Raw genomic sequence first — 27,889 nt, 5'->3', positions numbered from 1 at the left:
CTACATGTGTATTGCTATTTTGCTTACCCTTGTGAAAATCATGTTTTTAAAAATGCTACCACAGTAGAACAACAGTAAGTTTGTTATCTTTGTCTATATTATACAAACGTGGACATTTTAGAAAGATCAGGGGAATAGTATTTCTCATTTTTGTCTTGATTTTCTTCAAAATTTTTCATTATAGTAAGAAAATATTGCAAGTCTGATCTGTAGCAATGTGTTATTCTAAAGGAATACAGACAGCTCATCTCTTGAGTTTGAGCCTGTATACAGCAGATCTTTTTCATTCAGTCAGATGATTTTCCTTCTCAGAAATAGGTGGAGGGCTTGGCATGGTGGCTTATGCCTGTAATCCTTTGGGAGGCCAAGGCAGGTGGATCACCCGAGGTCAGGAGTTCAAGACCAGCCTGGCCAACATGGCAAAACCCTTTCTCTACTAAAAATACAAAAATTTAGCTGGGTGTGGTGACGTATACCTGTATTCCCAACTACTTGGGAGACTGAGGCAGGAGAATCGCTTGGACTTGGGAGGCCGAGATTGCGCCACTGCACTGCAGCCTAGGCAACAGAGCAAGGCTCTGTCTCCAAAAAAAAAAAAAAAAAAAAAAGCAATAGGTGGAGGTAAGTTACTTAAGATAACTGTAAAAAAATGTGTACTTTTCATAGTACCAAGCCACTAACCAAGAGCATTATTTATTTAGGAAATCATAACATTTTTACTTCATACCTATATTTCCATACCAATGAATATTTTATAACTTTTGGATAGAAGTAAACATATTGGTAAAGAGTAGGTAGAGATATTTTCCAGCACATATGGGTAGTGGAAAGAACAGTGGACTATTTTAGGATTACAGGAAAGAGTTGGCGGGGGTATGCTACTCGTGTGCTTTAGCAGTAGAGTATCTGATGTACCTCATTTTTTGTTAGGTTAAGCCAGTGTTTACTAATTAATGTACTCTTGATTTGATACAGCATGCTCTATGGGTATATATGTTTCAGCTGGAACTTTGTCATTTAAAAATGGTTTATATTAACAGATTTATTTCAGTTTCTCTAACGTCTTCCTCCTGATAAGTAGTAGGTTGGGGAGTAGTAGAAGAGAAAGTCAATGAACGGTAAATGGAATTCTTAGTGCTTGTTAAATGGACTTCATTTTAGCAGATGACTTTACTAATAATCATGTTTATTTATAAACTTTTAGATAAAAATTTGGTTAAAATGTAATATTTCTTTCCCTTTTTTTTTTTTTTTTTTTTTTTTTTTGAGACAGAGTCTTGTTTTGTTGCCCAGGCTGGAGTGCAGTGTCATGATCTCGGCTCACTGCAACCTCCACCTCCTGGGTTCAAGTGATTCTCATGTCTCAGCCTTCCAGGTAGTTGGAAGTACAAGCATGCGCCACCACACCGGCTAATTTTGTATTTTTAATAGAGGTGGATTTTCACCATGTTGGTCAGGCTGATCTCAAACTCCTGACCTCAAGTGAACCACCTGCCTCTGCCTCCCAAAGTGCTGGGATTACAGGTGTGAGCCACTGCACCTGGCCTAAAATGTAATATTTCAAAGGAAGTGATTGCTGAAGAAAAATGCATAGGTTTTTCTAGTATGCATTTAAGATTTTTTATGTGTATTTAATATGTAAACTTGAGAGCTAATAAACAAAGACCCTGAACTGAGAAGCAGATTTACATAGGGACTGTCTGTCTTTGCTGTGTAGCAGTCATTTAATATGTATTTTTAATTTCTTACTTTTTTTTTTGTTTTTGGAGACGGTGTTGCTCTATCTCCAGGATGGAGTGCAGTGGCACCAACTCTCACTTGGCTCATTGCAACCTCTGCCTCCCTGTTCAAGTGATTCCCATGCCTCGGTCTCCCCCGAGTAGCTGGGATTACAGGTGCCTGCCACCACTCCTAGCTAATTTTTGTACTTTTAGTAGAGATGGGGTTTTAACATGTTGATCAGGCTGGACTCAAACGTCTGACCTCAGGTGATCCGCGTGTCTTGGCCTCCCAAAGTTTTGGGATTACAGGCATGAGTCATTGCTGCTGGCGTATATTTTTAAATTTCTTAAAGCTTTAAGATTGAGAATTTAGTTACATTTTCTATTTAAAAAGAAGAGAAGACATCTTGTATAATTTTTGGTCTGTGAAGTGAATAAAGACTCCAAGGAAATTGTTTTGAAGGTTATTTTGTTGTGTTGTGATTTGGGCACAGGGTGGGTTAGACATTGGGCAAAATACATTAAGGTCAGAGAAGAATAACCCTGACATTTAAGTTCTTGATTAAATGTTTTCTCAGGTCCATATTGGCATGTAAAGAATTAGTCTTTTGGCCAGGCACAGTGGCTCATGCCTGTAATTCCAGCACTTTGGGAGGCTGAAGCAGGAGGATCACAAGGTCAGGAGTTCAAGACCAGCCTCCCAACATGGTGAAACCCTGTCTGTACTAAAGATACAAAAAATTAGCTGGCGGTGGCTCACGTCTGTAATCCTACACTTTGGGAGGCCAAGGCAGGTGGATCATGAGGTCAGCATATCGAGACCATCCTGGCTACCACAGTGAAACACCGTCTCTACTAAAAATGCAAAAAATTATCCAGGCGTGGTGGTGGGCACCTGTAGTCCTAGCTATGCAGGAGACTGAGGCAGGAGAATGGCATGAACTGGGAGGCAGAGCTTGCAATGAGCCAAGATGGCACCACTGCACTCCAGCCTGGGTGACAGAGCAATACTCCGTCTCAAAAAAAAAAAAAAAATTAGCCTGGCGTGGTGCCATGCGCCTGTAATCCCAGCTACTCCAGAGGCTGGGGCAGGAGAATTGCTTGAACTCTCTCTAGAGGCAGAGGTTGCAGTGAGTTGAGATTGTGCCACTGCACTCCAGTGTGTGCGACAGGGCAAGACTGTCTCAAAGGAAAAAAGGAATCATTGTTTTTAGAGATAGAGGTTAACTTGATCACTTGTAATAGAGAAGAAAAGAAAGTGAATACGGAGCCATTCATTTGTATTTTATATTTATTTCGTGGTGAGTTGAAAGTTTTCCAATTACAAGCTAACTGAGATTCCAGCCATTCATAACTTTCTCTCTTCTTCCTTCAAGTAAGTAATTTGTTACCTGTTGTGTTGACAGCCACTTTTATTAAAAATTTTGGCTCTGTGTTTTTGGTTCCTGTATATTTACTAGTATTCCCAGAATGATTAATAACGTATGTCAAACTTTATGTTTCTTTTTCTTCTTTTGTTTGCCTTTCCCTTTCTTGGGTGAAATTGTAATGCTCTGCCCTGGTACATACAGTATAAGAACATAAAATGGGTGCTTCCAAATAATAGGTCTTTGAGTTAGGCTTCTCCAAAAATAATAATGTTATTTCATTTATGGGTGAGCCTATTTTTGTTGCTGTTTAAATTGAAGATGATACTTCTTTAATTCGAAGTGTTAATGTAGTTTGAAAATATAAAAATCTGTTTTTTTAAAAAAGGAGTTCGGTGTTTCTTTGCTTCAACTTTTATTTTAAGTTCTGGGGTACCTGTGCAGGATGTGCAGGTTTTTTATATAGGTAGACATGTGCCATGGTTGTTTGCTACACAGATCAACCCATCATCTTGGTATTAAGCCCAGCATCCATTAGCTATTCTTCCCAGTGCTCTCCCTCCCTGATTCTTGATTATAGCTTTTTTTCTGTTGCCTAGAGAAACAAATTCATGGGGAATTTGTTAAGTATGTGAATTCTTAATCTATAATGTGGAAATACTGTTTGTTTATAGTATAAAGTGAAATATTTATACAAACTAGTGACCATAGCGTATGTGTCATGAAGGATAGTAGTCAGCGTGGTCTTGGACCAACCCAGTTTTCCATTCTTTCTCACTTGTAGTTCTCAAGAATGACTGTAGAATGTACTGGGAATACAACATCCTGAGATGATGAGGCACTCGGCAAACAGCCCTGCTTTTTTCCCAGCTGCGTCCCACACCAGAAACAGGATGCACTAAAGAGCTGGTGGTGTGTTATTTCAACTGTTTAGCTCATTAAGGCTTACAATGCCGGGGTGTTAAACTTAGGGCTGCTTTTCAGGGTTCCTCAGCTATGGTGCAAGTGGTCATGGACAGATGAGACTCCATATGCTCTGGGTAGCTTTCCTGTGCCTTAGGCTGAAGCTTGCAATGATCCAAGGCTTCTGTTATCACAGATTGGCAGCATGGGATAGGCTGCCTGTGTCACCAGACTTAGACTCAGTGTATGTCTATGTGTGTCTGTATAAAACAGTGAATTTGCTTCACAATGGATATAGATTCTTGTCATTTAGGTTAATGTTATAAAGTCATTGTGAAAACTGAATTAGCAAATACTGTACTATTGTTCCTAAAGGGAAATACAAGATAAAGTTCCTGTTACCTTTGATCACAGCGTTGTTAGCTGATCAATACATAACTATATTTTATGTGTATTTCTGTTTAAAGATCCCTATTAAAATCTAAATTGTTGATTCATTATCATTGAACTCAAAGCCAGAAGCATTATAACTTGTGCCTGAATAAAACATATTTTTCTGTGAGGCACATCACAATCTTTTTGTACTGAGGCGCATCAGATAGCTCTTTGGCACTATACATTGGTTAGTGATTTTATTTTTTTATATGTATTTTATTTTATTTTGTTATTTTATATTGTATTTTATTATTTTACTTTATTTATTTATTTTACTTATTTATATATTTTTTTGAGACAGAGCCTCACTCTGTTGCTCAGTCTGGAGTGCTGTGGCACGATCTTGAGTGCAACCTCTGCCTTCTGGGTTCACGCCATTCTCCTGCCTCAACCTCCCGAATAGCTAGGACTACAGATGTCCACCACCACGCCCGGCAATTTTTTTGTATTTTTAGTATAGACAGAGTTTCATTGTGTTAGCCAGGATGGTCTTGATCTCCTGACCTCATGATCTGCCCGCCTTTGCCTCCCAAAATGCTGGGATTACAGGTGTGAGCCACCACACCTGACTTTATTTTATTTTTTTAAACATAGTCTCACTCTGTCAACGAGGCTGGTGTGCAGTGGTGTGATCTCAGCTCACTGCAACCTATGTCTTCTGGGTTCAAGCAATTCTTGTGCATCAGCCTCCCTAGGAGCTAGGATTACAGCTGTGCGCCACCACACCCAGGTAATTTTTATATTTTTAATAGAGACAGGGTCTCACCATGTTGGCCAAGCTGGTCTTAAACTTCTGACCTCAAGTGATATGCCTGCCTTGGCCTCTCAGAGTGCTGGGATTACAGGTGTGAGCCACTGCACCCAGCTGGATAGTGATTTTAAAAAGCGAAATTACTAACAAAAGAGCAAAAATAAGAAACATGATACTGCATACAGCAGGAAGAGCCTACTTGTTTAGAGTACTTGACACATGAAGTCAAGGAAAGGCTCACCTCTTCTAACGTTAGGGGAATGCGTGTATCCAGTGGCTTTAATTTTTTGCTGTCCTGTGCAGGTCTGTGAATAACTGTGAAACCATCAAAAGTATTGATTTTGTATACAAATAAATGTTAGTCAGTTGAATAACATAAAATCCACAAATAATAAATATCAATTAAAGCTCTGAAAGCTGATAAATTGTTGCATATCTGTCATATGATCTTTTAGCTAGAGATTCATGAAAAATTTGTAAAGAATACAGATTTTTCCTATATCATGTGGCTGTGTACTTTTATTGACAGTAAAGGACAAAATATTGAGATAAACTTGTGTTCATAGAATGGTATTATATGTCTCTGTAAAGCTGATAAATTTTTGCATATGCATCAGGTGATTTTCTATTTATCTTCCCTGCATTCAAAGGTTAAGTACACAACATATTCATGTAATGTCCGATTAAATGTGTTTAGAATTCAGTCACAGTTCTAAAAAGTCATAGATAGCTTCCTTCTCTGCTTCTTAAAAACCTTCAGAGATTTCTGAATGATCACAATTTGTGGTGTCACTAATTAGTCTGATTTATTCAAGGAGGAAAATGCAATTGAGAAGTTCCGAGAATAGCAGATTAGTGAGCACACCTCAGGTTTTCAGATATTCATGCCCATGCTCTCGGAACTATGGAATTGATGCATTAGGCAACTAGTAAAAGGTCTGTTAGCTTTGAGAACTAAAGAATTTGTGGCAGAACACATTGGAAAAACAGAAGGAACAAAACTTTCTTGGAGGTTGTATGTAGCCAGTTCTGAGACCCTGGTGACCTTGATGAGAATGTTATTTTAATAATGTCAAAAAAGTAATACATTTAAAAGGGTTTTCAGCAGATCTACCAATTTGATTTGATGACCTCAAGAAGATGAAGAGGTAGGAATAAAAGAGTTAGTCATTTTGCTTTTCTGCTTATCCTGACAGCTTCCTTGTCTCTTCTTAAACCACAATATTTTCCTGTTGGGGAGAGAGTAGCATATAAGAATGCAGGTCTATTGTGGTTTATGCTGGACAGGAGTTTTTTCCCAATGTTAGTATGTATCAATGCTACATTTAAGTGGAGATGTGTTTTAGGCAACATTACATTTGTGAATATAAAAAGGTGCAAGAGAACAAGGTAGATACATTAGCCATTTATATAGTGCCAAGTATGTGAAAGTTAATATATGCTCTTTTGATAACATATTTGAGGGTAAAAGTATGAACTTCCAGTCATATTCTCAAAAAAAAGAAATCCAAAACTACACCAAAGACAGATGATAATCAAGGTGACCCACAGACTTATTTCCTTATTTTCTTTTCATCCTTCCTGTTGGCTTACTACTTTTCCATAGCTAATTAACCTACTCCTATAAAGGCATAGGAGCACTGGGTAGCAGCTGAGAATGATAGGAGAAAGACTGTTTCTTTAGTTAGAGCATAGTCAGAAAATAGAAGCATAGCTTGAGATCTGTCCTTTTATTTTGTGTCTATCTTAAGAAGTCATCTTTCTTTTCCTGCCACAGCTACCATCCTTCACCTCTACTCCTACATTATTAGTACTTTTCAACCCTGTGTATTCTGTGTGGACTTGTACCATCACACTCTGCTTTAGTTTTTTTCGTTGTTGTGTTTAAGATGGAGTCTCGCTCTATTGCCCAGGCTGAGGTGCAGTGGTGTATGTTGGCTGACTGAAATCTCTGCCTCCCAGGTTTATGCGATTCTTCTGTCTCAGTCTCCTGAGTAGCTGGGATTACAGGCCTGTGCCGCCATGCGCGGCTAATTTTGGAAGTTTTGGTAGAGACAGGGTTTTGCAATGTTGCCCAGGCTGGACTTGACTTCCTGACCTCAGGTGATCTTCCCTCTTCAGCCTCCCAAAGTGCTGGGATTACAGGCATGAGCCACTGCACCTGGCCTCTTTTTTGGTGGTGTTGAGTAATATTATCTAGTCAAAATTTTCCATTTGGAAAGATTATACTAAGCATGCCAGGGTCATGAGCCCTTCTTAACCCTTTTCTGTTTCTTTGATTTCTTGTTTAAATTTCTTATAGTACATGGCTTTTCATTCCTCAGTCATTTCTTGCTTGTGTATTGAAAACTGTTTAGGTGCTTGGGACCTGCAAGGAAAGATTAAGAGACTTGATGTCATAGTAAGTAAGGCCAGATATAGAACTCAAGTTGACCTGACTTGAAAGTTACTTTTCCTACTATATTCTGCTGCTTTTTCAGTCTTACCCGTTTCATACTGTTTACTAGTTTCTATTTTAAAGACAAAATACAAAAGTTACATTTATCTTAACAACATAAATACTCTGTTCCTTGTTAAAAAAAAAAAAAAAAAAAAAAAACAGTATTCAGATAACTAAAAAAACCATTGCTATGTGTTTTGTTGACATCTGTAGTTAGTGTTTTGAGCTTAGTGACTTAGTATTTAAGAAAAATTCTATGAAGCCTTCAGTAACACATTTGCCACCAAGAGACAACTGTTAGTTTTGATAAAAATCCTGATAGTCTATTGTGTCAATAAAAACATTTCAAAATTTAAAATTTGTTTTTTTACTCTGCATACCAGTTTGTAGCTTAAACTCAATAGAGTATACGAATAATATCATGCCAAAATACCTCAGATTTATAGGCTGCATTTACAAAAACATTTGTAAACCCTTATTCCATTAGTTAAGTTAAACATTTTCTGAGGTGGGCATGGTGGCTCACACCTGTAATCCCAGCACTCTAGGAGTCCAAGTTGGGCAGATCAGCTGAGGTAGAGAGTTTGAGACCAGCCTGGCCAACATGGCGTCTCTACTGAAAATACAAAAATGAGCAGGGTGTGGTGGTGCACACCTGTAGTCCCAGGTACTTGGGAGGCTAAGACAAGAGAATCTCTTGAACCCAGGAGGCGCAGGTGAGCTGAGATGGTGCCATTACACTGCAGCTTGGGCGACACTCTGTCTTAAAACCAGAAAACATTTTCCTATTGAGCATTTTAGTCTCTTTGTTGCTTTTTATGCTTTCAAAATCATCACTGTTGATAAGCCTAGTGAAAATTTTTATGTGCCAGTAGTTGTTGTTATATATCCATTACCAGCATTATGGAGGCAAGGAATACATACACACAAATACTCTTGTTTTTAAATAAACTTTTGAGTGCTTAATGCCAGATTGTCCTCTTGAAAGGTTTTACTCATTTATATTTGCACATCTGTATGTATGAGAGTAACTATGTTCTTGAATTCTTAGCACTGCTTAGTATTATTTTTACCTTTGGATTGTGGTTTATATTACTAATTTCTCTCCCACTCTCCTTCCCACCCCCCACCCTGTCCTTCTACCTCCTTGTTTCTGTCCTTCCCTCCTTTCCACCCTCCTTCCCTCATTTCTCTTCTTTTCCTTCTCTTTCCTTTCTTTCCTTGCTTCTCATTCTTCCTTTCCTTCCTCCTTGTTTCTTGACAATTGCTTCTGTTTTCATTTCTAAGAAAATTCTTACAGATTCTTAAAACTCAAAAAATGGGAGAAGTTGTAAAATTTTTTTGTTGCACTGTGTATACAGTAGTCAGGACCTTTTGTTGTAAAGTTTGCTTTTCCCCCGTTAAAAAATTATTTGTAAAATGATATATAAAAATTGTGTATCTTTCTCATGTACAACATCTTGTTTCGAAACGTGTACATTGCAGCATTGTTAAATCAAACTAACGTTTGCATTACTTAACAAATTGCTATTTATTTTGGTGTTAACATTTAAAATTTACTCTCAGCAATTTTCAAGATATGTAATATGAATATAGTTACTGTGTTTTATAGTAGATCCCTTGAACTTACGCTATCTCACTGAAATTTTGTTTCCTTTGACCAATATCTTGTTAACTGCATCCCTCCCCCTCATTTTTTTTTTTTTTTTTTTTTTCTTGAGACACGGTATGGCTCTGTCGTCTAGTCTGGAGTGTGGTGGCACAATAATGGCTAACTGCTATCTCTGCTTCCCCAGCTCAAGCATCCTCCCACATTAGCCTTCTGAGTATTCGGGCCTACAGGCATGTGCCACCATGCCAGGATATATATATTTTTTGATTATTTGTACAAATGGAGTTTTGCCATATTGCCCACACTGGTCCTGAACTTCTGAGCTCAAGCAGTCTGCCATCTTGACCTCCCAAAGTGCTGGGATTACAGGTATGAGCCAGTGTGCCCGACCCCATTTTTTTTACTTGAAAGAAGTGAAGCAAGGTCATGAGGTTAAAGAAAAAATGATATGGTACTTTCTCCACTTTTTCTCCTCGTATTTCTATTATGTTAAAGATAAAAACATGGTAGGGATTATAAAACTCTGAATTTTCTTTTTAATAGTCAACTTTCATTATTGGCTCTTGATTTTTTTTCTTTATATAAATATATTATTGGTTATTGGCAGTCATTTTAATACTTTAAGAAGTATGTTTGTATATTTAATCTGTGATTAACAAATGAGTTTGATGTTCTCTGGCTTTAATGAAACAGTGAATTTTAGGTGCTTAGGAATACTTTGAAGGAAATTAGGGATTTAAGCTTATAACAGACTAAAATGAATAGATTTAAATACAAAACAAATATTAAAAATAATTCGAAGTCTGTTTAAGACTAAAATTGGGTTCAAGGATTGATAAAACTTAAGCTTTGGGTATTCATCAAGGGGGTTGTTCTTGAAATGGTTGGTAAACGGTTTTTGTAAGTGGCAAAGGAAAACAGTGATCTTGCCTATAATGATGTTAAAAGGTTTCATAGTGGGACAAACAAGGACAACTTGAGCCAATGAGGACCCAAGAAGCACATGAATTTTAGTTTAAAGAGTGCATGAATTTTGGTTTACCAAGAGAAGAATAAATTAGACAATTACTGCAATTATTATGAAACAGACATTGTGCAGTATAAAGAAATCAAAATAAATGATCCTTACACTCTTGTCCCATCCTCTGTTTAAGAATTCAGGAAAGCCTGGATTACAGTAGAACTAGGAATTTTATCCATGGGTCGGTGCTTAACTTAAATACTCAAAATAAGGACAATGCTTTGGATAAGATAAATTCAACAGGGAAACTATATTGAAGGACATTGTTAATAGCCATTAATTTTAATAACCTATTTAGAAGACATAAAATGTTAAGATTTTTTAAATGATAAGATCCAGCGACTGATGGAATAGACAGAATCTTGAGAACTTGCTTAAATGACTTAAAATATAACAGGTAAGCTTAAGTACATGAGGTGACAGTCAAAATTATAAGAGGTAAATAAATTCCTTATAAATTCTGAATATGAATTTTAAACTTTATAGGTTGAAAATGGAGGCTGACCATAGTACTCTCCTAATGCCTTTATCTAGGACAGTGATTGACAATATGATTATAATGTTTTTACTTTTTATAGACATGGTCAAGTGCATGATACATTTTACAAGTTATTAGAGAGTTTCTGTATATACTCCATTTCCGTTTCAGCTCTTCCATTACGATGATAGATTTGTCACAATGTTATGAAGCAATATTTAAATATTAACTAAAGTCTCTATTAAAAATTTTTTTTGGGGGGGGCGGAGCAAGATGGCCGAATAGGAACAGCTCCAGTCTCCAACTCCCAGCGCGAGCGACACAGAAGACCGGTGATTTCTGCATTTTCAACTGAGGTACTGGGTTCATCTCACTGGGGAGTGCCGGACGATCGGTGCTGGTCAGCTGCTGCAGCCCGACCAGCGAGAGCTGAAGCAGGGCGAGGCATTGCCTCACCTGGGAAGCGCAAGGGGGAAGGGAATCCCTTTTCCTAGCCAGGGGAACTGAGACACACACCACCTGGAAAATCGGGTAACTCCCACCCCAATACTGCGCTTTAAGCAAACAGGCACACCAGGAGATCATATCCCACACCTGGCCGGGAGAGTCCCACACCCACGGAGCCTCCCTCATTGCTAGCACAGCAGTCTGTGATCTACCGGCAAGGCAGCAGCAAGGCTGGGGGAGGGGCGCCCGCCATTGCTGAGGCTTAGTAGGTAAACAAAGCTGCTGGGAAGCTCGAACTGGGTGGAGGTCACAGCAGTTCAAAGAAACCTGCCTGTCTCTGTAGACTCCACCTCTGGGGACAGGGCAATAACAAACGCAGCCGAAACCTCTGCAGACGCAAACAACTCTGTCTCACAGCTTTGAAGAGAGCAGTGGATCTCCCAACACGGAGGTTGAGATCTGAGAAGGGACAGACTCCCTGCTCAAGTGGGTCCCTGACCCCTGAGTAGCCTAACTGGGAGACATCCCCCACTAGGGGCAGTCTGACACCCCACACCTCACAGGGTGGAGTACCCCCCTGAGAGGAAGCTTCCAAAGCAAGAATCAGACAGGTACACTCGCTGTTCAGAATTATTCTATCTTCTGCAGCCTCTGCTGCTGATACCCAGGCAAACAGGGTCTGGAGTGGACCTCAAGCAATCTCCAACAGACCTACAGCTGAGGGTCCTGACTGTTCGAAGGAAAACTATCAAACAGGAAGGACACCTACACCAAAACCCCATCAGTACATCACCATCATCAAAGACCAGAGGCAGATAAAACCACAAAGATGGGGAAAAAGCAGGGCAGAAAAGCTGGAAATTCAAAAAATAAGAGCGCATCTCCCCCGGCAAAGGAGCGCAGCTCATCGCCAGCAACGGATCAAAGCTGGACGGAGAATGACTTTGATGAGATGAGAGAAGAAGGCTTCAGTCCATCAAATTTCTCAGAGCTAAAGGAGGAATTACGTACCCAGCGCAAAGAAACGAAAAATCTTGAAAAAAAAGTGGAAGAATTGATGGCTAGAGTAATTAATGCAGAGAAGGTCATAAACGAAATGACAGAGATGAAAACCATGACACGAGAAATACGTGACAAATGCACAAGCTTCAGTAACCGACTCGATCAACTGGAAGAAAGAGTATCTGCGATTGAGGATCAAATGAATGAAATGAAGCGAGAAGAGAAACCAAAAGAAAAAAGCAGAAAAAGAAATGAACAAAGCCTGCAAGAAGTATGGGATTATGTAAAAAGACCAAATCTACGTCTGATTGGGGTGCCTGAAAGTGAGGGGGAAAGTGGAACCAAGTTGGAAAACACTCTTCAGGATATCATCCAGGAGAACTTCCCCAACCCAGTAGGGCAGGCCAACATTAAAATCCAGGAAATACAGAGAACGCCACAAAGATACTCCTCGAGAAGAGCAACTCCAAGACACATAATTGCCAGATTCACCAAAGTTGAAATGAAGGAAAAAATCTTAAGGGCAGCCAGAGAGAAAGGTCGGGTTACCCACAAAGGGAAGCCCATCAGACTAACAGCAGATCTCTCGGCAGAAACTCTGCAAGCCAGAAGAGAGTGGGGGCCAATATTCAACATTCTTAAAGAAAAGAATTTTAAACCCAGAATTTCATATCCAGCCACTTATGAATCACAGTTTCATAATTGAAGGAGAAATAAAATCCTTTACAGATAAGCAAATGCTTAGAGATTTTGTCACCACTAGGCCTGCCTTACAAGAGACCCTGAAGGAAGCACTAAACATGGAAAGGAACGACCGGTACCAGCCATTGCAAAAACATGCCAAAATGTAAAGACCATCAAGGCTAGGAAGAAACTGCATCAACTAACGAGCAAAATAACCAGTTAATATCATAATGGCAGGATCAAGTTCACACATAACAATCTTAACCTTAAATGTAAATGGACTAAATGCTCCAATTAAAAGACACAGGCTGGCAAACTGGATAAAGAGTCAAGACCCATCAGTCTGCTGTATTCAGGAGACCCATGTCACAGGCAGAGACATACATAGGCTCAAAATAAAGGGATGGAGGAAGATTTACCAAGCAAATGGAGAACAAAAAAAAGCGGGGGTTGCAATACTAGTCTCTGATAAAACAGACTTTAAACCATCAAAGATCAAAAGAGACAAAGAAGGCCATTACATAATGGTAAAGGGATCAATTCAACAGGAAGAGCTAACTATCTTAAATATATATGCACCCAATACAGGAGCACCCAGATTCATAAAACAAGTCCTGAGAGACTTACAAAGAGACTTAGACTCCCATACAATAATAATGGGAGACTTCAACACTCCACTATCAACATTAGACAGATCAACGAGACACAAAGTTAACAAGGATATCCAGGAATTGAACTCATCTCTGCAGCAAGCAGACCTAATAGACATCTATAGAATTCTCCACCCCAAATCAACAGAATATATATTCTTCTCAGCACCACATCGTACTTACTCAAAAATCGACCACGTAATTGGAAGTAAAGCACTCCTCAGCAAATGTACAAGAACAGAAATTATAACAAACTGTCTCTCAGACCACAGTGCAATCAAACTAGAACTCAGGACTAAGAAACTCAATCAAAACCACTCAACTACATGGAAACTGAACAACCTGCTCTGAATGACGACTGGGTACATAACGAAATGAAGGCAGAAATAAAGATGTTCTTTGAAACCAATGAGTACAAAGATACAACATACCAGAATCTCTGGGACACATTTAAAGCAGTGTGTAGAGGGAAATTTATAGCACTAAATGCCCACAAGAGAAAGCAGGAAAGATCTAAAATTGACACTCTAACATCGCAATTAAAAGAACTAGAGAAGCAAGAGCAAACACATTCAAAAGCTAGCGGAAGGCAAGAAATAACTAAGATCAAAGCAGAACTGAAGGAGATAGAGACACAAAAAACTCTCCAAAAAATCAATGAATCCAGGAGTTGGTTTTTTGAAAAGATCAACAAAATTGACAGACCACTAGCAAGACTAATAAAGAAGAAAAGAGAGAAGAATCAAATCGACGCAATTAAAAATGATAAAGGGGATATCACCACCGACCCCACAGAAATACAAACTACCATCAGAGAATACTATAAACACCTCTACGCAAATAAACTGGAAAATCTAGAAGAAATGGATAATTTCCTGGACACTTACACTCTTCCAAGACTAAACCAGGAAGAAGTTGAATCCCTGAATAGACCAATAGCAGGCTCTGAAATTGAGGCAATAATTAATAGCCTACCAACCAAAAAAAGTCCAGGACCAGATGGATTCACAGCTGAATTCTACCAGAGGTACAAGGAGGAGTTGGTACCATTCCTTCTGAAACTATTCGAATCAATAGAAAAAGAGGGAATCCTCCCTAACTCATTTTATGAGGCCAACATCATCCTGATACCAAAGCCTGGCAGAGACACAACAAAAAAAGAGAATTTTAGACCAATATCCCTGATGAACATCGATGCAAAAATCCTCAATAAAATACTGGCAAACCGGATTCAGCAACATATCAAAAAGCTTATCCACCATGATCAAGTGGGCTTCATCCCTGGGATGCAAGGCTGGTTCAACATTCGCAAATCAATAAACATAATCCAGCATATAAACAGAACCAAAGACAAGAACCACATGATTATCTCAATAGATGCAGAAAAGGCTTTTGACAAAATTCAACAGCCCTTCATGCTAAAAACGCTCAATAAATTCGGTATTGATGGAACGTACCTCAAAATAATAAGAGCTATTTATGACAAACCCACAGCCAATATAATACTGAATGGGCAAAAACTGGAAAAATTCCCTTTGAAAACTGGCACAAGACAGGGATGCCCTCTCTCACCACTCCTATTCAACATAGTGTTGGAAGTTCTGGCTAGGGCAATCAGGCAAGAGAAAGAAATCAAGGGTATTCAGTTAGGAAAAGAAGAAGTCAAATTGTCCCTGTTTGCAGATGACATGATTGTATATTTAGAAAACCCCATTGTCTCAGCCCAAAATCTCCTTAAGCTGATAAGCAACTTCAGCAAAGTCTCAGGATACAAAATTAATGTGCAAAAATTACAAGCATTCTTATACACCAGTAACAGACAAACAGAGAGCCAAATCATGAATGAACTTCCATTCACAATTGCTTCAAAGAGAATAAAATACCTAGGAATCCAACTTACAAGGGATTTAAAGGACCTCTTCAAGGAGAACTACAAACCACTGCTCAGTGAAATAAAAGAGGACACAAACAAATGGAAGAACATACCATGCTCATGGATAGGAAGAATCAATATCGTGAAAATGGCCATACTGCCCAAGGTAGTTTATAGATTCAATGCCATCCCCATCAAGCTACCAATGAGTTTCTTCACAGAATTGGAAAAAACTGCTTTAAAGTTCATATGGAACCAAAAAACACCCCGCATCTCCAAGACAATCCTAAGTCAAAAGAACAAAGCTGGAGGCATCACGCTACCTGACTTCAAACTATACTACAAAGCTACAGTAACCAAAACAGCATGGTACTGGTACCAAAACAGAGATATAGACCAATGGAACAGAGCAGAGTCCTCAGAAATAATACCACACATCTACAGCCATCTGATCTTTGACAAACCTAAGAGAAACAAGAAATGGGGAAAGGATTCCCTATTTAATAAATGGTGCTGGGAAAATTGGCTAGCCATAAGTAGAAAGCCGAAACTGGATCCTTTCCTTACTCCTTATACGAAAATTAATTCAAGATGGATTAGAGACTTAAATGTTAGACCTAATACCATAAAAATCCTAGAGGAAAACCTAGGTAGTACCATTCAGGACATAGGTATGGGCAAAGACTTCATGTCTAAAACACCAAAAGCAACGGCAGCAAAAGCCAAAATTGACAAATGGGATCTAATTAAACTAAAGAGCTTCTGCACAGCAAAAGAAACTACCATCAGAGTGAACAGGCAACCTACAGAATGGGAGAACATTTTTGCAATCTAATCATCTGACAAAGGGCTAATATCCAGAACCTACAAAGAACTCAAACAAATTTACAAGAAAAAAACAAACAACCCCATCAAAAAGTGGGCAAAGGATATGAACAGACATTTCTCAAAAGAAGACATTCATACAGCCAACAGACACATGAAAAAATGCTCATCATCACTGGCCATCAGAGAAATGCAAATCAAAACCACAATGAGATACCATCTCACACCAGTTAGAATGGCGATCATTAAAAAGTCAGGAAACAACAGGTGCTGGAGAGGATGTGGAAACACTTTTACACTGTTGGTGGGATTGTAAACTAGTTTAACCATTATGGAAAACAGTATGGCGATTCCTCAAGGATCTAGAACTAGATGTACCATATGACCCAGCCATCCCATTACTGGGTATATACCCAAAGGATTATAAATTATGCTGCTATAAAGACACATGCACACGTATGTTTATTGCAGCACTATTCACAATAGCAAAGACTTGGAATCAACCCAAATGTCCATCAGTGACAGACTGGATTAAGAAAATGTGGCACATATACACCATGGAATACTATGCAGCCATCAAAAAGGATGAGTTTGTGTCCTTTGTAGGGACATGGATGCAGCTGGAATCCATCATTCTTAGCAAACTATCACAAGAACAGAAAACCAAACACCGCATGTTCTCACTCATAGGTGGGAACTGAACAGTGAGATCACTTGGACTCAGGAAGGGGAACATCACACACCGGGGCCTATCATGGGGAGGGGGGAGGGGGGAGGGATTGCATTGGGAGTTATACCTGATGTAAATGACGAGTTGATGGGTGCAGCACAGCAACATGGCACAAGTATACATATGTAACAAACCTGCACGTTATGCACATGTACCCTACAACTTAAAGTATAATAATAAATAAATTTAAAAAAAAATTTTTTTTTTAAGTTTTTCCCTGTTTTCCTTTTTCTCTTTGAGAGTTCTGACTAGGATAGCTCATTTCATTTAGTTGTCATGTCTCCTTATGATCTTCTTGTCTGTTGCAACTTTCTCAGGCTTTCCTTACTTTTGATGATGCTAGTAGTTTTGAGGAGTATTGGTCAGTTATTTTGTAGAATGTCACTGAACTGGGATCATGTGATGTTTTTCTCATGATTAAACTAAGGTTATCATTTTTTTTTAGGAGGAAAGTTATAAGGATAAAGTGCATTTTTATCACATCATATCAGAGATACATACTGTCAACATGACTTAACAATGTTAATGTTATTTACTGGCTGAGGCACTGTTTGTTAGGTTTCTCCAGTGTAAAGTTACTCTTTTTGCTTCTTTCTATATCATATTGTTTGGAAGGAAGTCACTATCAATAGCCCACACTCAAGGGAGTACTTTTTTGCAGGTATAGACAAGCCAATCTTGGGGGTTCATTTGGATTATGTTGAATTTATTAATTATTTTAGGAAAGATGTTCATCTTATCTATCTGTAGTAATTCTTTTGATTCATGTAAATGAAATGACTTTTCATTTGTTTTGTGCTGTAATTTCTTGTTTTGACAGTTTCAACATACAGATCCTGCATTTTTTATTAAATATATTATTATACTGAGATGTAAATATTTAAATTTTTGGTGTCAAATTTTTGTGTCTAGTTGTTTATTGTTAGTACTATAAGAAGTAACATTTGAGTTTTAAAATTGACTTTTAATCATAAGAGCTTACTAAATTCATGGTAGTTCTAGGCATAGAGTTTATAGATTCCTTGAAATTTTGTTTTCTTCAACTACTTATGAATGATTGAATATTCTTTAGCTTTGAAAAACTTAATACCCCCGCATAAATAAAACTGATTTTTAGAAACAGACTTTAGGACAACATACTTCTTACAATTAGTGTCTCTGAGTAGGCTCTTATATGTACCAAGTACTAGAAATTTGTGAGGAAATAAGATGAGGGAGAGAATGGACAATTCAAATGATGGTCATGTTAGAACACTTCTGTGGGGAGTGAGATGGCCTTCTAGTGATCTAGTTTGTAGTGTGTGAAGAGGATAATAGAGGTGGTTTGAAAAAAATAGGTGTGCACATATAATAGTCAAAACCAGGTTTAAGTGGACATTTTTCAGATTAAGAAATACAAGAATAGCAGATGTTGGTAGATCAGTATGTGTATGTCCTGAGTCATTGTATTCCTAAATTCTATCTGGGATATAGATGCCATTTGGAACCTTTTTTCTTTGTTCTGGTTCTCCTGTTTTCTTTATCACATATCTTCTTCGTTGGTATATAATTTTTTATTTTTCATTATATTTTAGAGTCAGGTTCTTGCTCTGTCTTCCAGGTGGTGGTGCACTGGCTCAATGTCGCCTCAGTGCAACCTCTGTCTTTGTGGCTGAAGCCATTTTTCCACCTCAGCTGCCCAGGTAGCTGGAACTACAGGTTCAAGTCACCACGCCTGGCTAATTTTTGTGTTTTTTCCAGAGACAGAGTTTCATTACCCAAGGCTGGCCTTAAACTCTTGAACTTGAGTAATCCATACTGCCTTTTTCTCAGAGTGCTGGGATTATAGGTGTAAGCCTCGTATGTCCAGCCAGTGTATAATATTTTCTAGACGAGCACATTCTTTAGTACCTTCTTAAGGAAAGATTCGTGAGAAATAATGTTTTGAGACTTCACATATATGTTTGTGTGAAATATCTTTCTTTTACCCTTGCAACTGTAAATTAATAATCTGAATATTTAAATCTAGGATGGAAATAGTTTTTTTTTTTTTTTCATAATTTTGGAAGTTATTTTCCATTTTCTTGGTGTTGGAATTGCTGGTATGGAGTCTGAGGTTCTTTAATAACAATTTTTTTCATGTGACCTGTTGTTCAGTGCCTTACCCCTGGAAGTCTTTGTCCTTATGTTGTAAATAGAGGAGTAAGTGGTCTTTTTGGGGTTGCTAAGGATTGTTCCATTACGGCTGTGGACATTATACTTGATGAGGCAAATGAAATTAAAGGGTTTGTTTTACTCAAAGGTTCTAGAAGAGGCAGGCCTGGCACACCACACAAGGGGTAATCTAGGTGGTACTCACAGAAAGTGGCCTTACCCAGCACATCAGGAGCTGAGAGAATGTGGAACCCCTTTATTAGGGGTCAGGACAGAATACTGAAGCAAAAGACTAGAGAGAATTTTACTGATGTGTTTGAATGTTTCTAGATCATAATCAGGGAAAGGCAAGAAAGTCGACTTGGCAGGGACTAGTCTTGTCCTATTGATGTACCTGATCATTTGGGTTAGACAGTCACAGGCGGTGGGGATATTGAAGACTTAGGAAAATACTAATTTTCTAAAAACTGGGAATATAGAACTATAGTTCCGAAGTTTCAAATTGATATGTTTTAGAATAGGCCTATTTTAGTCTATTATGTGTCGTTGTGAATCAGCATCTCATGTCCTTCATGTTGGAAATGTTTTGATGATAATTTAGAAAATCTGTTATTCTTACCCTTACTCTGAAATTTTATTATTCATGTCCTTTAGGTATGTGATAGTCTATGACTATGGATAGTCGTTCTGATCTTTGAATTTTCCCATCCCTTCCAGAGAGAGATTTTTACTTATTCCAGAAAAAATGATTTTTCTTTTTTTTAAAAGTTTAATGTTAAAATGTATATAACACAATTTGCCATTTAAATCACTTTTAAGTGTTAAATTTCTTTAGCAGTAAGTACATCATAGCCATCACCACTCTTCCAAAAGTTTTTTTTTTTTGTCATACCAAACAAAACTCTCTAACCATTCAGCTATAAATTCGTATTCACCACACCCAGCCCTTGTTTGCCTATATTACACCTTGATCTGTATGAACATATCTTTCCGTGGTAAGTTATAAGTGGAATAATGCATTATTGTTCCTTTTGTGTCTGGATTCTTTTACCTGTCATGTGTTTAATTTAGTCATTCATATAATATGTATTAGAATTTCATTTGTTTTTAAGGCTTATTAATATTTCTTTGTATGTATGTACCACTTTTTTGTTTATCCATTGGTGTTTGTGGACTCTTGATTTGTTTCCACCTTTCGGCTAGTGTGAATAATGCTGCAATAAATCATTGACATAGATCCTTGTTTCTTTTCTTTCTTTTTTTTTTTTTTTTTTTTTTTGAGACACAGTGTCACTTTGACACCCAGGCTGGAATGAAGTCGTGTGATCTGACTCACTGCAACCTCCACCACCTGGGTTCAGGTGATTCTCCTGCCTCAGCCTCTTGAGTAGCTGAGATTACAGGTGTCTGCCTCCATTCCTGGCTAATTTTGTATTTTTGGTAGAGATGGGGTTTTGCAATGTTGTCTAGGCTGGTCTCAAACTCCTGGTCTCAGGTGATCTGTGCACCTTGGCCTTCAAAAGTGCCAGGATTATAGACGTGAACCAACATGCCCGACCTGTTTGGTTTCTTTAAAACAGTTTACAATGTATATATTTCTTTGGTTAAAATGTTATTTTATTGGTCACTACTCTTTCTTCCTTTCTTCAGCTAGGTCCTTACAATCACTAGTCTACTTTCTGTCTCTGTGGATTGCCTGTTATTGATATTTCATATAAATAAAATCATATTGTATGTGTCAGCTGTTTTTACTCAGCAGAATATTTGCAAGTTTCATTCATGTTGCAGCATGTATCACTACTTTGTTCCTTTTTATTACTGAATATTTTATTGTACTTGTATGCCACAATTTACTGTTCATCTTGGATGAATGCTTTCTTTTTTTTTTTTTTTCTACCTTTTGGCTGTTCAGAATGTGCTATGAAAATTAGTATACAGACATCTATTTGAGTCCCCACTTTTAATTGTTTTTTGTTGTTGTTACCTAGGCTGGAGTGCAGTGACGTGATCATGGCTCACAGCAGCCTCTGCCTCCTGGGTTCAAGCGATTTTCTCACCTCAGCCTCCTGAGTAGCTGGGCTTACTGGCAACCACCAGCACACCCAACCAATTTTTGTCTTTTTTTTTTTTTTTTTGGTAGAGATAGGGTTTCGCCATGTTGGCCAGGCTGGTCTCGAACTCCTGACCTCAGGTGATCCAGCCACCTCGGCCTCCCAAAGTGTTGGGATTACAGGCGTGAGCCACTGTGCCCGGCCTTCAGTTCTTTTGACAAGTTAGCTGGCAGTGGAATTGCTATTTTTATTACTGAAAAAACAGTAATTTTTGTAAGAAAACCTGTTTTCCACAGATGCTGTACCCATTATTACTATCCTGCCATTAAAGGAGGAGATTTCCAGTTTTTTGCCAACACTTGTTTTTTACTATTTCCCCACACCTCCTGTTGTAACCATTACAGTGTGAAGCGATAGTCTCATAGTGGTTTTGATTTGCATTATTTCCCTGGTGACTAATGCTGTTGAGTATCTTTTCAGGTGCTCATTGGCCATTTATGTATCTTCTTTGGATAGATGTCTGTTCAGATTCTTTATGTATTTTTTAGTTGAGCTACTTGTCTTTTTGTTACTGAGTTCTAGGAGTTTTTTGTATATTCTCGATAATAAATCATGATTAAACATGATTTGCAAATATTTTCTCCCATCATATAGGTTTTCATTTCATTTTATTGACAAGGAGCTTTGCGTAGAGGTTTCTAATTTAGATCAAGTTCAGTTTATCTGTTGTTGCTTATGCTTTTGATGCCCTCTCTGTTGCCATGTTCGTGAACATGAAGAATCTTTAGATTTTCTCCCAGATTTCTTTGGTTTTACTTCTTATATTTAATAAATAATTGATTACATTTAGTATATTAATGTGAGTTGGGGGACCAGCCTCATTCTTTTGCATGAGAAAATTGAACTGCCCATTCAAAAGTGGACTAAGCATTCTGTGAAAAAATCAATTGATCATACATGTAAACATTATTTTCAGGTTCTCAGCTCTATTCTACCATTGTCTCTATTTCTGTCCTTATGTTAGCTCTACTGTTTTCATTACAGTAGCTTTGTAGAAAGTTTTGATATTGGGAAATGTGAGTCATTGGAGTTTATTGCTCCTCAAGTTGTTTTAGCTACTTGCAGTTGCTTAGTGCTCTAGCAGTGCATTGGTCCCAAAGTGACCTCCCTCTCTGGAGCAATGCCTTTGCGTGATCTCCAGGCAGTCCCCTGTGTTAGTCTGAGGGCCCTTGAAGGGTTTAGGAGCTTTGTTGTGGCTAGCATCCACATCTCTTTTTTCATTCACATTTGGAGAAATTTCATACCTATCTTTAAGTACATTTTACAACTGGTTCTGTCTCCATTACTTGTGGAGTGTAATGATACTTAGTTCTGTGATTAATAACCCACAAATCCATGAGGCTGCATTCTTTCGTTGCCTTAGTTTATTTTTTCTTGTTAGCTTAGCTTGAGTAGTTTTTTATCTTTCCGTATTCTAGTTTAATGATGTTTCTGTGTGCATTGTGCTGCTGAGGCTATTAGCTGAGCTCTTTATTTTGACTATTTCATTTATAAGTTCTAAAGTTTACATTGGTTTGCCTTTTGTAGCTTCTGTTTCTTTACTGTGACTTTCTCATTTTTCCTTTTTTTATTGCTCTTTGAAGCACTTTTATTCCAGTTTAAAATTTGTTATCATATACTCAAACATTTCTCCCATCTTTTTCATTCAGTGTGATTTACTTTTTTTTCTTTTTCTTTTTCTTTTCTTTTCTTTTTTTTTTTTTTTGATATGGTGAATGATTTTTGACTGGATCTTGAAAGGTTTTATGTTATGCTATCAGGCAGAGTCTCACTCTGTTGCCCAGCAGTAGTGCTATCTCGGCTCACTGCAACCTCTGCCTTGTGGGTTCAAGTGATTCTCATGCCTCAGCCTCTCAAGTAGCTGGAACTACAGGTATGTGTCACCATACTTCGCTAAGTTTTATAGTTTTAGTAGAGATGGGGTTTCACTCTGTTGGCCAGGCTGGTCTCGAACCCCTGACCTTCAGTGATCCACCTACCTCGGCCTCCGAAAGTACTAGGATTACAGGTGTGAGCCACTGCACCTGGCTGGTGGATCTTATATTAATCTGCAGTAAATGGTATTGCTGTTTCTTACTGCCAGGTGAATGTTAAAATTCAGATTCTTCACTGAGTTAGGCTTTTTGTTAATGCTGAACTGAAATGAGAGTTTTGGCTTCCCACATGGTTTCCATTATTCTTCCAGGCTTCCGTATTACTGGCCAGTGGTTAAAATCCTGACTTCCACCTGGGTGCTCTGACTCCCCTAGCACGTGCAGGCAACTTGTTTCTGCCATGTGAGTGTGAAATCTAGGCTACTTTCAGCGGAGGACATGTGAGCCTCATTACTAGCCATCAGATAAATTCTTGCTCCCTTATTGGCATCCTCTCACATTAACACAATAGGTAGCCTGATACATGATAGATGTCTGTGCTTTCTCCTTGACCTTTGTGTGTAGAGTAGGTGGTTTGAGGGAACTCTTTTTCTGTACTGTTTGCAGTGGACAGATTACATTCTCAGTTTTCTGTCTTGCTGGATTGCCTTTTTCCTTGGTCCTTTGGTTACTGAGAGTAGCTCCACCCTGCCTGCCTTCATTCTTTTTGGTGCTTCCAGAATGGTGGCTTCTTCAGTTTCAAATGTGGGATAGCAGGGAAATAGATAACCTGTAACATGGTGGGAATTTACCACTGTGGTATTCTTCAGGCTTTCTGTTCCTTTTTCTGTTCTTTTTTTCCCAATAATTGTTACTTGTAGTGTTTATGCTGAACAGTGTCCCACATTTCTCATTTGTGCGACACTTCTTGAGGTCTATCTCCCAGGACTTTTCTAACCCTGGAGATTTCTTTCCTTGTTTCTCTCTGTAAAACTTCTAGCCAGTCTGCCGTTTAGATACTTGCTCTTTTGGAGCTACTAGATGCTTATCTGTAAAAATCTGCATGTTTTCTATGATATTCTTGGGCTTGAACATCCCCAAATGCTTTCTGAATAAATTCACACTAGAAGAGAAACTACTGTATTCCATGATCTTAAGCCTACTTTTTCCACTAGAGTTGAACCTTTGCTTTTCAAGGTCTGGAGCCTGAGATAATGGCCACCAATCTTGAAATGATCCCTGTGCTTTAGGAGCAGGCACTGGGTAGGAGCTATGGTCTTTAGTCTGCTTGCTTCTTTTACATGGAATCTACCCAGAGTTATTTAGATCAAGGGCTGTTGGGCATCAGTACTTTCCTGGTCTACTGCACCTGGATTAGAGTTTCCAGTTAGCCACTGTGGGCATGGGAGAGCAAAGCAGCTTCTTGTCTTGTCATTTGCCCTTGTTTTTTTTGTTTTGTTTTGTTTTGTTTTCCAGACAGAGTTTCACTCTGTCATCCAGGCTGGAGCGCAGTGGCACGATCTTGGCTCCCTGCAATCTCTGCCTCCCACATTCAGGTGATTCTCCTGCCTCAACCTCCCAAGTAGCTGGGACTACAGGCACATGCCATCACGCCTGGCTAACTTTTTGTATTTTTAGTAGAGACGGGGTTTCACTGTGTGAATCAGGATGGTCTCCATCTCCTGACGTTGTGATCCACCTGCCTCAGCCCCTCAAAGTGTTGGGATTACAGGCGTGAGCCACTGTGCCTGTCCCCACTTGTTTTTAATATAGTTTCTGCAATACTGAGCTGAGTGGGGGAAATTTTGGTAGCTTACATCTATTGAGAAGTTAGCCTAGCCCTAAAACAGGAGCAAGAGAGAACGCTATATTTTGGTGGGTCTGGTGGTCCTATCTTACTGAGCTGGGGTAGAGTAGGAATGGTGTAAGAAAGAATTAGTTCAGGCTAAAATAAGATAGATTTTCACTGTTTTTGCCGAGAACTTGATATATTTTCTTATGTAAAATTTTCTCCATTTTGAATAGTGCCCTTAAGACAGCTGTAGAGAGACTTTAAGTTTGCTTTTCTTGAGAAAGTGTCTACGAATCTTTTCTTTTCAGGCTACTTTTTTGGATGTCACTTTTTTGCACTTTTTTGTTTTGAAAGTAAATATTTCAGTAATATAAATGTAGCCTATATCGTGAGATGATTCTCATATATGCTACTGTCTGTTGAGCATTAAATTTGGTTTTTTAAAAATTCTCTCGTCATTTTATGAGTGTTTGAAAAAAGCAAGTTTTCCTCGATAGGCTTACCCCCACACCTTAACTTTTTGTGGTTAAATTCAGTGAAAGCATTTCAGCTAACATTTACATCTTTATTGTAAAAATCTCTGAAATTTGTAAAAATGTTTGTTCAAGACAGAATCCTCTGCCTATTACAGTATGTTCAGTCTGTCCCTTTTGGCATTCTGCTGTTTTCAGTTTATTTTTTCTTTTTCATTTTTTTCAATTTATTTTTGACTTTTGGGTGATATTTATTGCAATAGTTTATCCTAAAAGCTTGTCCCCAGCAATGTAATCATTGCTTAGCTGTTTTTCAGAGATTCTGAGTTGATTGGATAAAGTGATGGGTTTTCCTAGTTTTGTCATTGTTAATGTTTCCACTAATTCTAATGTGCTTATATGACTTATTTTTTATGTTTTTATTTTGTGATTTTATTTTTGTGCGTTTTTTTAGTTAGTCGGTAACAACTGCTTTATATGATTTGAGTACCCTTTTTGCCTTTAGGTAGGTTTTAGGGCATAGGGCATCCTAACTTGGAATTAAACTATAGATCATAGTAGTCTACTGATTGTGTAAAGGGAAGCATCACAAAGAGTTATTTTCTGCCTTAGGTGACTGAATTTTTATCTTTGTAGAAAGTGAATTGCATGTTAAGAAAAATTAGAAAACTTTATCGTAGTGGGGAATACCTTTAGAAGATTGCCATTACTTTTAGTCCCTGAAGGAGGTCAAATTGATTCAAGTAATTGCTAAGATATTATGTTTGTTCGAGTGCATGGGTAACGTTTGATCATGGTTTTATATACCTGGTTAAATTAGTAAGCCATCAAATTTAGGTTATTTGATTTTTATTGTTTGTTAATGGATGGGCATGTTGGGCAGCTTATATTAAAATATCTATTTAATGTCTTACAGTGGATTTTTAAATGGGATGTGATTTGGCTAATAATTATGTTTTCTTTTCCAGCATTATCTGCATATCAGAGATATTACAGTTTACAGTCTGACTACTGGAAGGTTGGTACAAATTTTCAATGACAGTTTTGATTTCCTTTATGGCAGATCATACTCAAAATACATTTATCTTGTCATAGGATGTAACCCATGATATTACTCTTAGTTGAAACTGCCATGAGGGAGGGTTAGCCATAGATAATATAATGTGGGTAAAGGGAAAGTCCTGTTTTAGTCACAGACTTTGAAAGGCCATGTGTTGATTCCTAATACAAATGAAATTATTTCTGGCTTTCATGAATTACTTGAGTGGGAAAGAAATGTAATTAAAAATGAAAGCTACTTAGTACAAAACATATATTGATATGCAATTTATTTTGATTTTTTTTTTTTGGTAAAACATTATGGACATATAATGCATATAGCTTAGAATTCACTCATTGAAAGTGTACAATTCAGTAGTTGTTAATGTATTCATAGAGTTGTCCAACCATCACAACAATTAATTTTGAAATATTTTCATGATATTAAAATAAAACACCATACTGTTCTGTCTCTCTCCCTTCTGTTTCTATATATTTGCCTATTCTGGACAAATTTTGATGGAATCCATCAAAACTTAAGTCTTTGATGCTTCAAAGAATTTTATCAAAACCGAAAAGACAACTCAAAAGATAAGAAAACATCTGCAAATCATGTAAGGATTAAATAACTAATACATATATTTTAAAACTCTTGCAACTCAGATAACAGAAGAAAAGTAATCAGAATAGACATTTGTCAGAAATAAGCATATCCAAAGGCCAATAAACGAAAAGATGTTCAAACATTAGTCATAAGGACAATAAGAATCGAAACTACAGACCACTTCATATTTTCTAGGATGATAAAAATTTTTTAAAGACAGCAAGTGTTGGCTAGGATGTAGAGAAACAGATCTTTAAATGTTGAGGTAGGAATGTAAAATGGTGTGACTACTCTAGAAAACAACCTAGCAGCTCTTCACAAAGTTACTATCTTATCAAACAATTCCACTCCTAGGTATATAATAAAAGAAAATAAAACTACATGTTCAAACAAAAGCAAGGCTACAGATGTTCACTGCAGCATTATACGTAAAAGCCACAAAGCAGAAACAAGCAAGTGTCCATGCAACAAATGATGGGAAAAAAATATTTTGACTGTATGTTTAGTGAAAACGTCAAAATGTACAAATACAATGTTTTCTTTTGTTGCTTCTACATTTACTGCTGACTAACTAGTTTAAATATATCTGTTAAATAAATCCAACGTCATACATGTTTATCAGTGTTTTCTTTTAGAGTTTTATAATTATAGCTTTTACATTTTGGTATTTGATTATTTGAATTAATTTTGATATGAGCAGGGAACTTCCTGTTCTACTATTTTGTTGATTTTTCTTAATTTCAGCCTTTTTTTTCCTCCTTGGGAAATTGTATATATTTCTGTGTAAAAAAATGTATGTTTGTTTTTCTGATGGTATCCTGTAGGTCCCATATGCACTCTTTACTTTTACTTTTTTTTTTTTTTTCCATCTAACTGGCTAATTTCATTTTTGTTTCCAGACACCAGCTTGAAACAACTACCAGCTAATTTCAGATGACCTTGTTGT

At 37.7% G+C, this 27,889-nt stretch overlaps 1 protein-coding gene across 27 annotated transcripts in view; it reads left to right on the top strand.

The window, feature by feature from the left end:
- UTY (ubiquitously transcribed tetratricopeptide repeat containing, Y-linked) overlaps positions 1–27,889 on the top strand; it is a 210,932-nt gene that overhangs the window by 10,685 nt on the left and 172,358 nt on the right. For all 27 annotated transcript variants that reach the window (XM_015128642.3, XM_077989767.1, XM_015128647.3 and 24 more), the window contains exon 4: positions 26,270–26,319. In XM_015128642.3, the coding sequence (XP_014984128.2) occupies positions 26,270–26,319 (50 nt within the window). The remainder of the gene's footprint in view (positions 1–26,269; positions 26,320–27,889) is intronic.

This window comes from Macaca mulatta, chromosome Y (genome assembly GCF_049350105.2).
Source record: "Macaca mulatta isolate MMU2019108-1 chromosome Y, T2T-MMU8v2.0, whole genome shotgun sequence".
Lineage (NCBI taxonomy): Eukaryota > Metazoa > Chordata > Mammalia > Primates > Cercopithecidae > Macaca > Macaca mulatta.
Note: the sequence above shows the minus strand (reverse complement) of the source record. Positions and strands in the feature narration are given on the sequence as shown.